General features: G+C 41.7%; 1 protein-coding gene across 1 annotated transcript in view; it reads right to left on the reverse strand.

Annotated features, from left to right (window-relative positions):
* Positions 1-16,179, reverse strand: part of LOC145407249 (cell adhesion molecule Dscam1-like) — a 175,974-nt gene that overhangs the window by 116,374 nt on the left and 43,421 nt on the right. Inside the window, exon 5 of the mRNA XM_080278282.1 lies at positions 3,156-3,305. Within this exon, the coding sequence (XP_080134408.1) occupies positions 3,156-3,305 (150 nt within the window). The remainder of the gene's footprint in view (positions 1-3,155; positions 3,306-16,179) is intronic.

Below are 16,179 nucleotides of genomic sequence, written 5' to 3' on the forward strand. Positions count from 1 at the left end.
GACAAATTTTTTTATTGCATGAAAGCACTGATGATATTTCTTGTTTTTTCACCTTTATTGCTGTATGTTATTTATCATTGTGTGTGTGTGTGTGTGTGTGTGTGTGTGTGTGTTTTATAACCATGTTCTTTTTCCCGATTAGTTTCCGCAGTGTGTCAGATCAAAGCATACACTGCTTCTAGAGGGTCCGATTAGGAAAATTATTACAGTGAGGGAGCAAGAAAGAGGCTTAAATTAATGACTATAGACTACACGAAGGCAATTAAGGTGGACAGTCAATTTTACCTCACTCTTCCCCTACAGCAACAGTCAAGTTAAAGCAGATACATTTTTTTTTTCTTTCAGCGGCTCAAAGGTAAATTTTTGTGTCTGGTGAACAGGAAAAAACCCAGGCTCAGCGGACAGTGCAATGCTGTAACAATGAAAGTATTTTAAACGGCCTCAGTGTTGCACAGTACTGGGACAAAGGCACAAAAATGCCAGTGTCGGGAGCTGTTAGTCTCGTTAAAGTGGACGAGGGAACATCAGGTCACACAAGAGCCAGGATATTTGAAGGATGTACAGCTGTGGACAATGACATCGCTCCATTTTTTTTTTTTTTTTTGTACTCGAACAGTTATGGAATTCGTACATAATAATCTGAAAACATTGCTTGGGTTCCGATGATCACAGCTCTGGGTTTCAAAGTTACTGCTCACTGTACCATTACTTACCGTAATGAAGTGGATCAAGACTTATGTCCGCAACCGTATCATTTTATCAAGCAGTGAAGAACCAAAGGCTGATAACCTACTTAGCTACTACTTCCACACAAAGCAGAATAAAAAGAAAGCTATATCTGGGGTAGTATCAAATCAAGACGCATTTACTCGCTGTCTGTAAAATATAACAGAAGTATAGGAACTGACTTGGAAAAAATGTGCCTCAATAAACCAGTTCTGGACACGAAAGTTTGGGAATACTGGTCAACTCTTAATCTGGGGACCGGGGAACGTAGGGAGGAAAGTGGGAGAATAGACGGGTGCTGTATAATGGGAGGGGGAAGGGAGAGGAGCATGCAGAGATAGCAGAAAAGCAGTGTCACGTGTATTGGTGATGAGAAGAGAAGATTAGTTGTACTTTTTCGGGGGAAAGGAGAGAGAGAGAGAGAGAGAGAGAGAGAGAGAGAGAGAGAGAGAGAGAGAGAGAGAGAGAGAGAGAGAGAGAATCTTTATCGATGAAAAACCGACTGTACTGTAGTTCATGTAGCCCAACTTCTTTAAAATATAATTAACTGCATTACAGTACATTTACGACTAAGGGCGTATACTACAGTACATGGTATTATAGGTTTCGGAGCACCTTTCTCCTACCGGTTCGTTTTGCCTGTTACATCAAAACAGCCTCTTTTATGTTATATGTTTTTAGTACCAACACAGTTTGTATCAGTAACATACAAGAGGATACTGAGGTGTACTGAGCAGAATAAATCGCTGAGATAGAGGAATTGCAAAATCTCCAAAGCCATTTTCAATACGTGCCTACGAACTAAGATCTGGTATAACAATAATAATTCCTGCATATGTGTGAAGCAAGACGTAGAATAAAAAACACTTAATAAAAACTTAAATTTCACGAACCAATAACTACTAAAACAGGGTAATTTAATTTGTTTTGCTGTCAATTACCTAACGTATCCACAAACTATAACATTCTAAACTGGGTTATCGATAGCTTGACCATGCACGTACCACACACCAATCAGTTTCCCTTTCACCATAACATTTGTTTTTAGTTTCACCTTCACCAGTTTCTCTCATATCCCTGTTTGCCTCTCAATTTCTTTTCTACCCACATTTTCGTCTTTTGTCGGCGCATCCATTTCCAGATTTGTTTAACGTCGCCAATTTCTGTTTTCTCATGTTATTCTTTTTCTCTCTCGTACAAATGCGGGCAGCTAAACCAACCACACTTTCACTGTTAGGTCAGTGGTGCTTACTCTTCAGTTTGTGTCATGAATGCACAAATATATTTACTGATCGCCCATATCATTTTGAGTACAGCCAGGAGATGACATGGGAGAATGCAATAGTATGTCATTATATGCCTCTGTCGAAATGTCCTCGATAAAGGATACGCAGTCATTCACTCACTGTCACTGTCACTTCCTCAGTCCACATTTTCACATGCAAATCTCATCCTCCGCCTCAAGAGCCTCTCATTTTTATATCCGTGCATGAAACACTGAGTAAGGGTGGGTCATTTTTCCATTGACTGATTGAGGTCGTTTTTGGCCCTACAGATAAGTTGCCCATCAGGTCTGATTAAACTATAGAAGACATGAACGTGCACAGTAAAGATGTTCTCCCATGTCAGGAACGTGTAAGTTAGGGCACATACATATCTACACACACAGTCACACTTTTCAACTCTCGCTTGGCATTACAGTTTTCACACCTATTCCATCGCTCTCCCTCCCCATTCACAGTTCACCGACACACTCAGCCGATTGACAAAGGAAATGAGCCGATTCGTAAAGCAGGTGATCAAGAGGCGAAATGCTCTCTGTCAGGGAGGTTGATGTGGGTGACTGGGGAAGTAGTGGAACAGGTGGGAAACAGGGGAGTGAAAATGGAGTCATCATCATCATCATCATCATCATCATCATCATCATCATCATCATCACCACCACCAAGGATACCACAAAAGGAGATACTACAAGAATGCCCAGGGAAACAGAACTTGCATCCTTTTTTTTGTAATTAAGCGAAATGCCGTTATACAATGAAATATAACGAAAGCATATAAGAGAGCCTGGATTAATACCTGCATCCTGGTGTGTGTGTGTGTGTGTGTGTGTGTGTGTGTGTGTGTGTGTGTGTGTGTGTGTGTGTGTGTGTGTGTGTGTGTGTGTGTGTGTGTGTGTGTGTGTGTGTGTGTGTATAGATTAGGAAATGTGCTGTACCTTGGATGATAGTTCAATGTCGCAATGAAACACAGAAAGACAATGTGATATGAGTAACTTACCTGTACTAATGATCCTGGCAGGTGTGTGTGAGAGCTGTGTGTAGTCGGCGAGTGAGTGGAGGTGAGGAAATGTACTGAACTTTGGATGATGATTCTGTGCAACAATGAAGGGTTAAGGATAAAAAACAATCAGAAATGTGTAACTTTACCTGTAATAATGATCCTGGCAGGTGTGTGTGAGAGTTGAGTGCGTCCGGTGAGGGTGTGTAGGGTGCGACACTGGAACCTTGAGAGGCCGTCTTGGGGGCCCACATCTAACACGTGGAGCTCCCCGCTGCTCGTCATGTGGTACTTCCCGTCTGGAGGCGCGTGAAAAAAGACACAAAGGAGGATAAGCTTTATGCCTATCAACTGCACAAGGGTCATTCAGGAGCATCTTTATGGTTGCTGGGAAAAGGCGAGGTTTTTAGATAAGCTGTCTTTATGGCTGGAGAACAAATTAAGCTTAGATTTCTATCGACTGTACAAGGGTCGATAAGAAGAGTCTGTAGCTGGCACTGCTGGTTACAGGATAAGAGGGAGACTGTAGCTAGAAGAAGTACATAGATAAGCAAACAGCAAGAGTCCTATTGGCTCTTGGTTCTTCTTATTTACACTAACTACTATGGGATAGGTTAAACTACTGTAACGTAACTATTTTATGGGTTAAAGAAAAAGATAGGAAAGCAGGCAGTGTCCAACTATTGAAGGACATGAGTAGGCTGTAGCTGGCTGGTGGTTGTGATTGTATTAAGGGCTAGAGCTGTGACTAGTTTCTGTCTCTACTAAAGATAGATTAACAAAATGGTAATCAATGAGAACAAACTGTGCTAACATTGTGGCATCTATCTAAGAATAAATGGTGTGGAAATTGCTGACATTTACATAAAAACTAGTATCATGAACAGCAAATTACACTATTTTTTTTTCTAGTATCATCAACAGCAATTTTTTTTTTCTAGTATCATCAACAGCAAATTACACTATTTTTTTTTCTATAATGGCACAGCGCCACTGTAAGCATAGAAAGAGATTTGAAAATATTACAAAAATGTGAAATAAGATTAAATATTTGATTATGTAAGGTTATCTTTTCGTTACTGAATCAAAATAAGTCTTTCATTTTCATTTACTTATGTTCCATTCACTTTTCTTTTTCATTAGCCATATTGGGTCTCTCTTACTTATACCAAGTACGACACACACACACACACACACACACACACACACACACACACAACTGTTCTAAATTGTCACGGCAGTCAAAACACAATTATTTACAGAATTTCATTATGAAAACTGTGAGAGAGACAAGATTATAAAGAAAATCCGGTATTGAAGAAACTACACTGGCTTATCGTATACTGATGGTATTAACAGAAGCATCATTAATACCAGAGCAATACTGTTAGGTAAAGGAACACAGGGCAATGCTTTACCTGGGCTTCATTAAGTAAAGTAGGTAATACACGACAACACTACGCTTAATGGGTATTGGGATAATCACACTCTCACATTCCCCCGTCTCTGCACTATGTTACCAGCTGCTCTGTAGGTCATATACATCCTTGCAATACCTCTCTCTCTCTCATCGTCATTAAATTGGTGCATAGTCTTAGTGTGCACGTGTGCATGTGCACGTGTGTATGTATGAATGTTTATGAATGTATGTATGCATATGTATGTTTGTATACTGATAGATGGACAGATAGATATGGATATAGATATGTATGTATATAGGTATATATGCATATACATAAGCATGCGTGTACGTATGTATGCTGAGATTCACAAGGAAAAGGAAAGACAATGTCCCTAGCGCTTTCGTGTAATCACAGCTTCAGGGGAGGACAAAGTGTGGCCAAGTGATTTATTTTTGTACGTAGGTATAATGTGTGGGGTTGTAAGAAGAAGGCTGGCCAGTAGTGATAAGGAGGGAAGAGAGGTGTGATAGCCGCGGTGACGGACAGCAGAGTGTGGTATATGAGGCGGGAGGGAAGATAAGCGCTCACATGTTGACACAGACTGGGGCGAAGAACAGCACCTCCTCTGTCGCGCACTTAACATTTTTAATTCGGAGGCGCATTCTTAGTTTTATTATTTCTATATGTAGACGAATTAAGACAGACTTTGGCGGTGGATTAGAAGCAGCCGTCCTTTACTCCTTCACTACCAGCAACCTGTCTAACGCTTAGTAGAAAGATTACATTGGGAAATACAGTTACTTCCTCGGGCTGAAGAGCTTCAAGAGGTGTAAAGTGAGTAAAGGTAGTGTCGGAAAGGAACTTATGGCAGATCAGGGCCTACTGAGCTACCTTACCTGGTGTACAGAACATTATTAAACTGTCTTCTCTTACCACTTCACCTACTCCCTCCCCCATCATTTTTTCCTGTACAGAATAACCTCACTTAACTGAATAGGCAAAGTCTTTATTGGCAAAGACAATCGTGGCTTAAGTAGTAAGTTACACAATTTACATGTATAATACAAAGGTAAGTTCCGCCAAATGTTTGCTAAGTGATCGTCTAATAATAATGGTACCATTATTTGTAGTTAATTACTTTTGGTGTTATTCTGATGCTACAGCACTGCAGGTGTGACTGTGTGGTTTCCCAAATTAACTTCGTATCTCTCTCTCTCTCTCTCTCTCTCTCTCTCTCTCTGTATGTATATATATATATATATATATATATATATATATATATATATATATATATATACATATTTGCTTAGGCACATCACTGACCTAACGTTGGAGGCAAACTAAATTTTTTTGTTGATCATCCCAGGTCAAGGTCACAAAACTGCTGAAAACTGATGTTCGCACTTCCCTCCCCCGTGGAAGAAGTATTCGTTTATAAGCACATACAAAGAAGGTTAAGGTACACTCAAAGTTAATCTTGAAATATTGCTGAAGATCACTAATTTTCTTTATATTTTCCGTTTGCTTCTTGATACAGCAAGGCATACATTAGCTTCAGTATTTTCTAGTTTGATTACTGAATTCCCTATAATATATATTTCATATAAAAATCAGATATCCATTATGAAAAATAATGTTAAGAATAAGTTTCATTTTGCAATTTTTTTCTGATAATGGTAATTTTTAACAAGATGCACCTTTATCTCTTTCGAAATACGAAAATAAAATACACCGTGCAAGATAATAAAAAAAAAAGGGGGGGGGTAGGGGATGGGTACCTCTGTTTTCACTGACTAACGTTGAGCCTTTGCGTCGCACAGCTGAACAGTGACTATGACACCATCTGTCTTGGGGATACTGAAACACCTCTTCCTAATCGATTCATTCTACAAATTCCACGTCAACATTCTCTTGTACGATACTGGTGCAAACTATGTCGATATTAAAACGATATACACAGCACACAAAAGACTTTCAAGGATTTATATGCAAAATAAATCACCGAGGAAGAGGAGCTACGGACCCTACTATGCCGCCTCCAATACGGCCCTCAGCGTGGCGAGCCATTGAACCAAGAATATGGGCAATATCTTGAGTCAAAAGGCTAATACATGTGTAAATGGCTAGATATAAATACTCGCCCTTCCCATTTGTCTGCCTTTTATCGTGCCTCTCCCTCGCCCCGGCCATAACGCCCCAGTCTACCCTCTATAATGACCACAAAGTGTTTCTCTCGATATTTACGGTGTATTGATAAGACGCCATCACTTTCTTCTCCATCACCACCACCATCCCTCACCACTTCTGTTGCTACCGTACCACCACAACCACCACCACCATCTATGCACTATCCTGTCTCCCACTACTTCACAACCACCACTATCGTCTTTACAACCAGCATTCCTGTACCATGTCATCATCATCATCATCATCAGCAGCAGCAGCATCCCTTACCATCTTTGTTGCTACCACACCACACCAACGTCACCACCACTTTCGTCTATACTACCATCATATCCCGCTATCTTTCTTCCTATAATAACATCACCGCCATCGTCTGTACTACTGTCATCCCTCATCACCTTACCATCACCACAACCACAGTTTGTGCTACCATCATTCCCTGCACCACCTCTCTTCCTACCACATCATCACCACCGCCATTTCACAGCAGGCAGGGAACTCAGTACTATCGCCTATCATGGCTGAACTAGGGGGCGGAAACACAGTTTCCCACACGATACGATCATACGTATTGTACTGTTCACTGTCTCAGATATGATGCGACTTCAGGTACACAACCAGGAACTGCGTCGTTCAGTGCCTTAGACGTGGAAGACCCAGTGTCACAGAAGCCTTGTGACACTGATATTATGTGTTAAAATATGGAACTGAATCAGAAGTAGAAAGACGTGTGGTATGTTGTATGCAACTCATATGGAACTTTGATATTCAGTATTTCAGATGCTGAAATGCATGTGGCACTGAAGTCGTGCGGAGTTGTGCTTATCAGTTCCTCTGTGTGGAACTGCACCATTCAGCGCCTCTGACGTGGAAGAACGTGTTGTAAAGAAATTGTATGGAACCGTGACTTAGAGGGATTTATGGAACAGAACCCATGCGTATATAATAGTTAATAAGTACCTCATGCGTGAAATAATATGTGACACAGAAATTCTTGTGGAACTGCCCTATCTAGTGTGCATATGTGGAACTGTGTCGCACTGTAATTCTGTGTTGGAACTGTGCCATTTTGTACCTCCGTGTGGATCCATGCCATTCAGTGTCTCAGACGTGGAGGGACTTGTAATACAGAACCCGTGCTGAACTGCGCCATTCTGTGTCTCATCCGGGTTGGTAAAGAGGCAGTATTGCTCTCCTCACACACACACTCCGAGCTTAGATGGAGGGAGTGAGAGGGAAGGCAAAAGGGTGCGAGAGGCAAGGCTAAAGAGAGAGTGGGATGGAGGCTGTGAGTGGTGGATATCGACGTGGTAGGAATGGAGGGAGGGAAGGACGGGGTAGTGGAAGAGGTGATTAGGTTTAAAAGTGGCCGAAGGAGAAGTGATGGAGGCGAGCAGCGAGCGAGGGTGAGAGATAAGGGTGAGAAGTGTGTGTACGAGGGAAGATGGTGTGTCGTGCTGTGAGGATGATGTGAGTAAAGAGAGGGAGAGGAAGAAAGAGGGATGATGGTGAAGGAAATAGGGATGGGAAAAGATGATGAAGAGGAGAGGAAAATGAATCTGGGTGAGAAACATATGTCCAGGCAGTGTGAAGAATGTAAAGAGAAGGAAAACAGTGGGAAGGGGAGATGGCGAAAGAAAGAAAGAGACAAACAAGTGATAACGAACGGGATAAGGGCAAGAGAGAGACGTGTGAAGAATGTTTGTATCAAAGGAAGAGGGCGTGGAGTCCCGTGAGTATGTTACGAAACAGTGATAGAATGAGGGACATGGAATGATGGTGAAGAGGTAAGGGAGGGTAAGTAATAACAGCTGAAGGAATAAGGAGGGGAGGGAAATAAGGTTGGTAAGTGAGAGTATAAAGAAGGATGGCGTGTCGTGCTGTGAGTGTGATGAGAATAAATAGAGGAAGGGTGAAAGGCAAACAACTCCCGGGGGAAGAAGTGATGGAGGGAAGAAGGGAGTGCAGGAGATGATGTGACAAGACGTACGAGAAAGCAGAATAAAGAAGAAGAATATTATTCGGCAAGAATGCAATTCACTTTGGTATCCCCGGAAGAAGTGAAGATTGTAACCGGTATAGAAAAGGCGTAATATATCTGTATCCCTTAATACTGTGAGAATTAAAAAAAAAAGAAAAGAAAAAAAAAGAAATATAATCGGCGAAAACAGAAGAAATATTTAAAAGCGGCATCATTCCGCTTTTCATGCTTTCCAGGAGCGTGATCTCCACGATCGACTTTGTTCACCCAAACACTAATTATTACCATTCCCCTCCCCGAAGATGCTCAGGGACGGGTATTGTTTTCACTAGGTTTGTCTCTTTGTTTTTCTGTCTGTCTGTCTGTTAACAACTTTACGCGAAAACTACTGGTGCGACTTTGACTAAAATTACAAGGATGATGGGCTATGACCTTCTGATCAACTGGTTAAATTCTGGGCTAAATTGGGCCAAGGCCCAAGCTGTGGGCAAAAAAAAAAAAAAAAAAAAAAAAAAAAAAAAAAACGGGGACGGGTAAAAATGTTATTTCATCATTACTCCTTTCAAATTCGTCATATCGACATGAAACCAAAACCTAAAGACGCATCTTTCAAATCTGCATCCTATAACAAGCCTCATTCATCGGGGAGGGGTCAACCCCTAGTTAACCGTAGGGGGCTCAATGTCAGGTGGGTCGAGCCTAAAATTTCAAATGGACATCAAATCGTCAATTTTCACCCGATTTACTCCAAATCTGATATTTGATACCTTTGACAAGATATCCTGTTGTGTTTATACGTCAGCACAAAAATGACTGCCGGGGACGGGTTTGCTGTGCCTTGGCACCGCTTCTTGTTTGATCCTATAATCGCCGTCAGTCATTATTCGGAATCTGATGATTCCATTCAATGATTTTTCCATAGCACTGGTAGCAGAGACAGATAAATAAACCAAGCCCCACACATAATTCCCTTGGCGGAGGTTATACTCGTAAGTAAGCAAAAACTGCGACTCTGTTAGAACTGCAAGAGAATTAACGAAACGACATCAATAAATGTAAAAGCTGTGGAAGTGGTAATCAGTGGTAGTAACGCTGACCCTTTTCACTGCGTCATCGTACTGAATGGCTTAATGGAAACTCTCTAAATTCTGTATTTTCAAGGATCTCCTGCAGGTTGAGTGAAACAGTCTTGCGGTATTGAGAATGAAAATATAAAACACGCCACCGTACTGAAGGGGTTAAATGAAAGAAATCTCTAAAGAAATCACACGGAAGAACACACCATCATCAATCAAAATTATTATCATTATCACCACCACCACCATGATGATGATGCTATCATCATCATCATCATCATCATCACCCCAGCCCTACTCTCTGCTAGGATTCGTGGTGAGATAGGGCTCAGAGGCAAAGAGAAATCACAAAGGTAGGGCAGCCATTAAACAGACAGCCAAAGGAAATGGGCCGCACACTCATTCACATCCCATTCCAGCCTTGAAATCAGGGTTCCACTTCACCAGCAAAACCAACAGCGCGTTTACTTTTTATTTATATTAATTTTCTTCTTTCTTCATTTATTTAGAGAGGCGGTTCATATATACTTGTACGAGAGAGTAATTCCGTCAAGTATCAAGTAGTACAAAAGGTGTCAAGCGTTTGCCATGTAGGAGAAAAAGAAGATAGAAGTGGAAATGTGGTGGATAAAAGGAAAATGAGGAAGGGAAGGCTGTGTGTGTGTGTGTGTGTGTGTGTGTGTGAGAGAGAGAGAGAGAGAGAGAGAGAGAGAGAGAGAGAGAGAGAGAGAGAGGGGCACGGCAAAGAGTCCACCTGAGCATGAATGATGAGGAGGTGGTGTCAGCGCTGTAATGACTCTCAATGCGGGGAGAAAGAGAGAAATGAAGAGCGTATTCAAACGACAGAAAGGGAGGAGGAAAATAAATGAGATGAGCAAGGAAAAGTAACTCGAGAGAGAGAGAGAGAGAGAGAGAGAGAGAGAGAGAGAGAGAGAGAGAGAGAGAGAGAGAGAGAGAGAGAGAGAGAGAGAGGTGGAGAGCGTATTCAAAGGACGAAAAGAGAGGAGGGTATTTAAATATGCATAGTGAAAGAAGCTATCGGTGGCAAAGAAACAGACAGACGTGAAAGGGAGGTGGCAGCAACAGCAATGAGACACAGGTAAAATGTAGAAAGACAGAAATGCAATGTATTCAGACGACGGAAAGAGAAGGGCAAAAGAACGAGAACCGGAAAGCAAACTGAAGAAGAAGAAGATGAGTAGGAGGAGGAGAAAGGGGAAGAAGAAGAAGAAGAAGAAGAAGAAGAAGAAGAAGAAAAAGAAGAGGAGGAGGAGGAGGAGGAGGAAGAAGCAAGGACAGGAAGGTGAAAACATGAAAAAAATACTTTAAATGAGACACGGCTCTTGGATAAAAGAGGTTAGGAAAGGATATTTTATTCAAACGACTGAAAGGAAGCTTAAAAAAAAAAAGGTATAAAAGGAAATGTTGTTAAGGCGGAATTAAAGAAGACGAGAAGGAAGTGGAAGATAACAAGTGAAATCCAGGAAAGACTTGGAAATGAAGAGTGTGTTCAAAGGAAGGAGAGAGAGAGAGAGAGAGAGAGAGAGAGAGAGAGAGAGAGTAATGGAGAGCGTATTCAAACGACAGAAGAAAGTAAAAAGAAATGAAAAATGGAAAGGCAAGCTGATAAAGAAGAGAGGGCAAGGACATGAAGGTGAAAAAGATGTAGTGGCAACACGTAATGACTCTCGCTGCAGCACACAGAAAAAAAAAAAATATGAAGTGCTTCGTCCATAACCAAATGACAACAGGAGAAGGAAACTAAACAGAAATGGAAATAAATAATTGGGGATAAATATGTGAAGAGAGGAAAGCGGGAACACGGAACTAGAACTCTGTAATGATTTTCAGTGCCGCAAAGGAGGAGGTAAAAGAGAGGAGAAGTGCGTATTCAAAAAACAGAATGAGAGAGAGAGAGAGAGAGAGAGAGAGAGAGAGAGAGAGAGAGAGAGAGAGAGAGAGAGAGAGAGAGAGAGAGAGAGAGAGAGAGAGAGAGACGGGAGAAGTAAAGAAAGTCAATAAAGAAGACGCAGAGACAAGACGGTGAGAAGGATGTGAAGGCAAGAGATTAATGAGACTCGCTACCAAAACTCAAGATACCAGCAAAAAATGAAGATGGTATTCAGACGTCAGAGAGGTGGAGAAACGAGAAAAGATACTAAAAAGGAAAAGTATATGTTGATGGATAGGTCATATGAAGGAAGCTGAGTGCAGGAAGTTAGTTATAGCGTAATAAAACGATAAAAAGAGGGAATTGAAGTAAACTGGGATAATAAGGATGAGTATGTGTGAAAGAGGAAATAAAGACGGGACGTTGAGAAGGATGTGGTTCCAAATGTGTCAGGAGATTTACTGCCAGTATAAAGGAACGAAAAGTGAGAAATGAAGAGCGCAAACTAGAGGAGGAGAAGGAGAAGCAAAAAATAACTGATAGGAAAAGATGATAAAATATAAAGGAAGTATAGACGGGAAGGTGAGAACATGAAAGGAAAAGTTTTACTGAAATTTTGTAGAATCTGCAGGAAAGATCTGAAAAAGGATAGCGTATTCATCTGACAGATAGAAGAGTAGGAAAAAGGAGATTGTGAAGTAGAGGTAATAAAGGAGAAGTGGCAAAGACAGAACGGTGAGAAGGACGAGGTGAAAACAGGGTGCAACAGGCACTGAAGAAAACAATAAGAAACTGTGAAGGAGGTATTAAAACAACAGGAGAAACGCCCATGATAAATATACAGATGACAAGATTCAGTAATAGAAGAGAGAGGATAGTGTGCAGAGGAAGTGAACAGTGGATGGGCTAAGGCAAGAAAGGCGGCTCTTGCTATGAAGGCCTTGATACGAAGAGAATAGAGTACGGAGGCTGAAAGAGGATTGCATGTTGTGCTAGTTCCCACAGTGACGTATGGATGTGAGACTCTGGTGTGGCATGAGTGCGGAAAGATAGGAGTGACAACGGTGAAAGTGTGACTGTTGGGAAGTGTGTGTGTGTGTGTGTGTGTGTGTGTGTGTGTGTGTGTGTGTGTGTGTGTGTGTGTGTGTGTGTGTGTGTGTGTGTGTGTGTGTGTGTGTGTGTGTGTGTGTGTGTGTGTGTGTGTGTTGCGAAGAGTGGATAGGATGAAAAACGAATCCGTGAAAGGTATGGAATGCCGGGTCTATTAATAAAATAGTGGAAGAAATTATACTTGGATGGTGAGATCATACACGCGAAGTACGGGTAAATGGGATACTGAAAGGAGTAAGTGGGTTCGAGGGTGGGAGGAGGCGTGTTGGGTCTAGGAGAAGGTGGATGGGCGTGGCAGGTGGGCGTGTGAGAGGGCGGGAGTTGGAAAAATGGGGAGGCTCAGAAGGTGACAAGAAATCTGAGTTGATGGTTGGGATTTGTGTGGGCGTGATGGGAGGTGCGTATGGCGTGCCAATGGAGTAATTTTTTTGTTGTTAAAATTACTCTGACTGGAGCATGCGAGGGAAATATTTAAAGAAACATTAAATAAGTATGTGCAATGGTTTATGACAGCGGGGGAGGCAGAATTTTGAGAGCCTGAGTGATGCTGACTGACTATGTGATCCATAAAACTGGACATGAAGTGTGATAGTCTTTTGAATTTATGATTTGCTTCTGGACTGCATCTCATTTTTTTTTTTTAGACTGGAATTAGGATGAGTATGATGATGATTAAACGGAAGAATAAGAAGGTTTGAAGGAACTGATAAGAATTAAGAGACTTACTCTGAAAAAAAAAAAAAGAAAAAAAAAAGAAAAAAATGGAGTGATACAGAATGGATAAAAAGAGAGAGGGAGAAGCAGTGGTAGAATGGGATGAAGGAAGCGATAAGGATGTGGTGATAATAGTTTAATGAGACTCAGTGGTAAAAGGCAGGAGTAATTTAGAATGGAGGAGAGCAGTTACGTGAGAGAGAGAGAGAGAGAGAGAGAGAGAGAGAGAGAGAGAGAGAGAGAGAGAGAGAGAGAGAGATGCCAGAGTAAGGTGATAAAGATGTAAAGAGGAGAGGGTGATCAAGACTTGGAGGAGGCACAGCGAGCGAAGCTTTTGCGTCGACAGCTCGGGACCGGAATTCTCGGCTTTTCATTTTATATACTGTCAAGGGAGTACAAAAGAAAGCAAACAGAAACAGACCTGTTGGTCCTTTTGTGGCTGTTTGGTATAGGGAAGGTTATAACTAACAAAACTAATCTATCAGCTGAAGACAAGGACAGAAATGCAGGAAGGCAGAAACAGGAAAGGATCACACTGCTTCTATTGCTTAATCTCTTCGATCCAGTAACTATCTCCTAAAAACATTCTTGCAGATACCAGACGATTTTATTATTTTCTCCTTTGGAGAGCACCTGCGTAGTGAAGAAGGTTGCGGAAGCTGCATTCAACCTCACCAGTTAGAAAAAATCCCTCCTAAGCCGATTAAAATTATCTGGCTTAAGCAGGAAAAAAAAAAAGTCAGCTGAGTGGAGTTATTAATAAAAGCCAAATTAAGGCTTGACTATATATAAACTGCATCGGCAAGTAGTGTGGTGAGAAAAATCTGAAACTCCCTGATTTGGAACAAGAAAGATGGAAGGAGTCGGGACGCGAAAAAGATAGAGAGGGTGAGGGTGCGAGAAAGATAGAGGGTGCGAGAAAGTTGGAGGGAGTGGGGATGCGAAAAACATGAAAAGGTTGGGAATGAGAGAAGGATGGAGAGACTGGGGATGAGAGAAAGATGGAGGGAGTGGGGGTGCGAGAGAGATGGAGGGAGTGGGGGTGTGAGAGAGATGGAGGGAATAGGAGTGCGAGAAAGATGGAAGGGTTGAGGGAAGTATTTCAGTGTTGTGGTGAAGGGTTTCAGTGTGTGGGGCAGAGTGTTAATGGCTGTGGTTTGGCGTGCTTTATATAATTTCTCTCTCTCTCTTTCTCTCTCTTTACACACACACATATATATATATATATATATATATATATATATATATATATATATATATATATATATATATATATATATATATGTGTATATATATATATATAATGTATGTATGTATGTATGTGTGTGTGTGTGTGTGTGTGTGTGTGTGTGTGTGTGTGTGTGTGTGTGTGTGTGTGTGTGTGTGTGTGTGTGTAGGCAGCAGTGGTTACAAAGGAGGAATGCTGGTGTGGTGGTGTGTATTAAATGTGCTGTGCTGTATGGAGGGTGTGAGGGGGGATTGTCGACCAAGTAATGAGTGTGTTATGGCGTGAGGTGATTGTGCTGTGGTGTGTATGAGTGGCATAAGGAAGGCAGACCGTGTTGCCTGTGGTGTGTTGTGATGAATGTGGTGTGGTGTGTGCGTAATATGGTGTGGTGTGGTGCGTGGCTACTATGGTGTGCTGCGGTGTATCAGAGAATGACAAGAGGGAAGGAGAAGGGCATGGGGAAGGCCAGATGGGTTTGTGTGTGTCGTCTGTAGTATCTGGGATTGGTTTGGTGAGGGGTAATGGCCACACCGCTGCCTGCAACTGTAACCTATTATCTCACGGGAAAGGCACCGCTCTGGGAATTGGAACTCTGGTGGTGGAAGGGGATTGAAACTGTTATGTTGCTGTGGGATATTCTGGGTAGTTGCTGGAAACGGTTGCTTGTGTCGGAGCACATTTAGGTAAACTAGAAGTGTAGAAGAGATATTATGATATTGTTAAATACTCTGGGGTGCTGTTGAAAGTATCTGTGTAGGCGTTTGTATGTATGAAATGTCAGAAAAGATATTATTTCGTTGGATATTCTGTTGATATTCTGGGCTGCTGCTGAAAGGGTATCACTGTGTAGGAGTATATTTTGACATGTAGGAAGTGTAGAAGACATTATGATTTTGTTGGGTATTTTTGGGTTGCTGTTTGAGATGACTGATTGCGAATGACGTTACCTGGACATGTTAGAGGTGAAGTGATGTTTGACTGTGTAGGAAAGAATTTTGATAAGTAAGAAGTACTGAGTTGTTTTGATTTTGTTGGGCATTATCAGGTGGCGGTTTAAGAGAGTCTGAGGGTGAATGAGGTTTGACATGTCAGAAGTGGAGAAATGGTGTAAAAGTGGATATGCTGGAAAGTTCTACATGGCCTCGCTTTCCGTAAAGAATGGCAAATGAGAGACTGACTATGAGGGCTTACGAATGAGGTGGAGGAGGAGAGGAGGGAAGATGTGGAGGGATGTGGTGAAGAGATATATGAGTGGTGTGAGTCGGAAAACGGAGGACAGGGTGACATGGAGGTGGTTTGTCTGTTGTCATCTCCGTAATTAAGGCGTCTGGCTATATACAACCAGTGTGCCCTTTGTGAGCGCACAACGAGCGTTTGTACATAACCCTATCATTATAATTTGATCTTGGTGTAAACTTTTAACACTCCTGGTGAGGTAGTTGAACAATAACAAAAGAATAATTAAACTAAAATATTTAATTTCTCACGCTTTCTCTCTCTCATATTTTTTCTCTGAATGTGCATATAGCGAGGCGCCGTAACATTTATCACATGCACAATGTTCAGTTCTCTGCTCCCGACTTGCC

The sequence above is a fragment of the Coenobita brevimanus genome, chromosome 72 (genome assembly GCF_032717465.1).
Source record: "Coenobita brevimanus isolate Jiangsu-jjx chromosome 72, ASM3271746v2, whole genome shotgun sequence".
Classification (NCBI taxonomy): domain Eukaryota; kingdom Metazoa; phylum Arthropoda; class Malacostraca; order Decapoda; family Coenobitidae; genus Coenobita; species Coenobita brevimanus.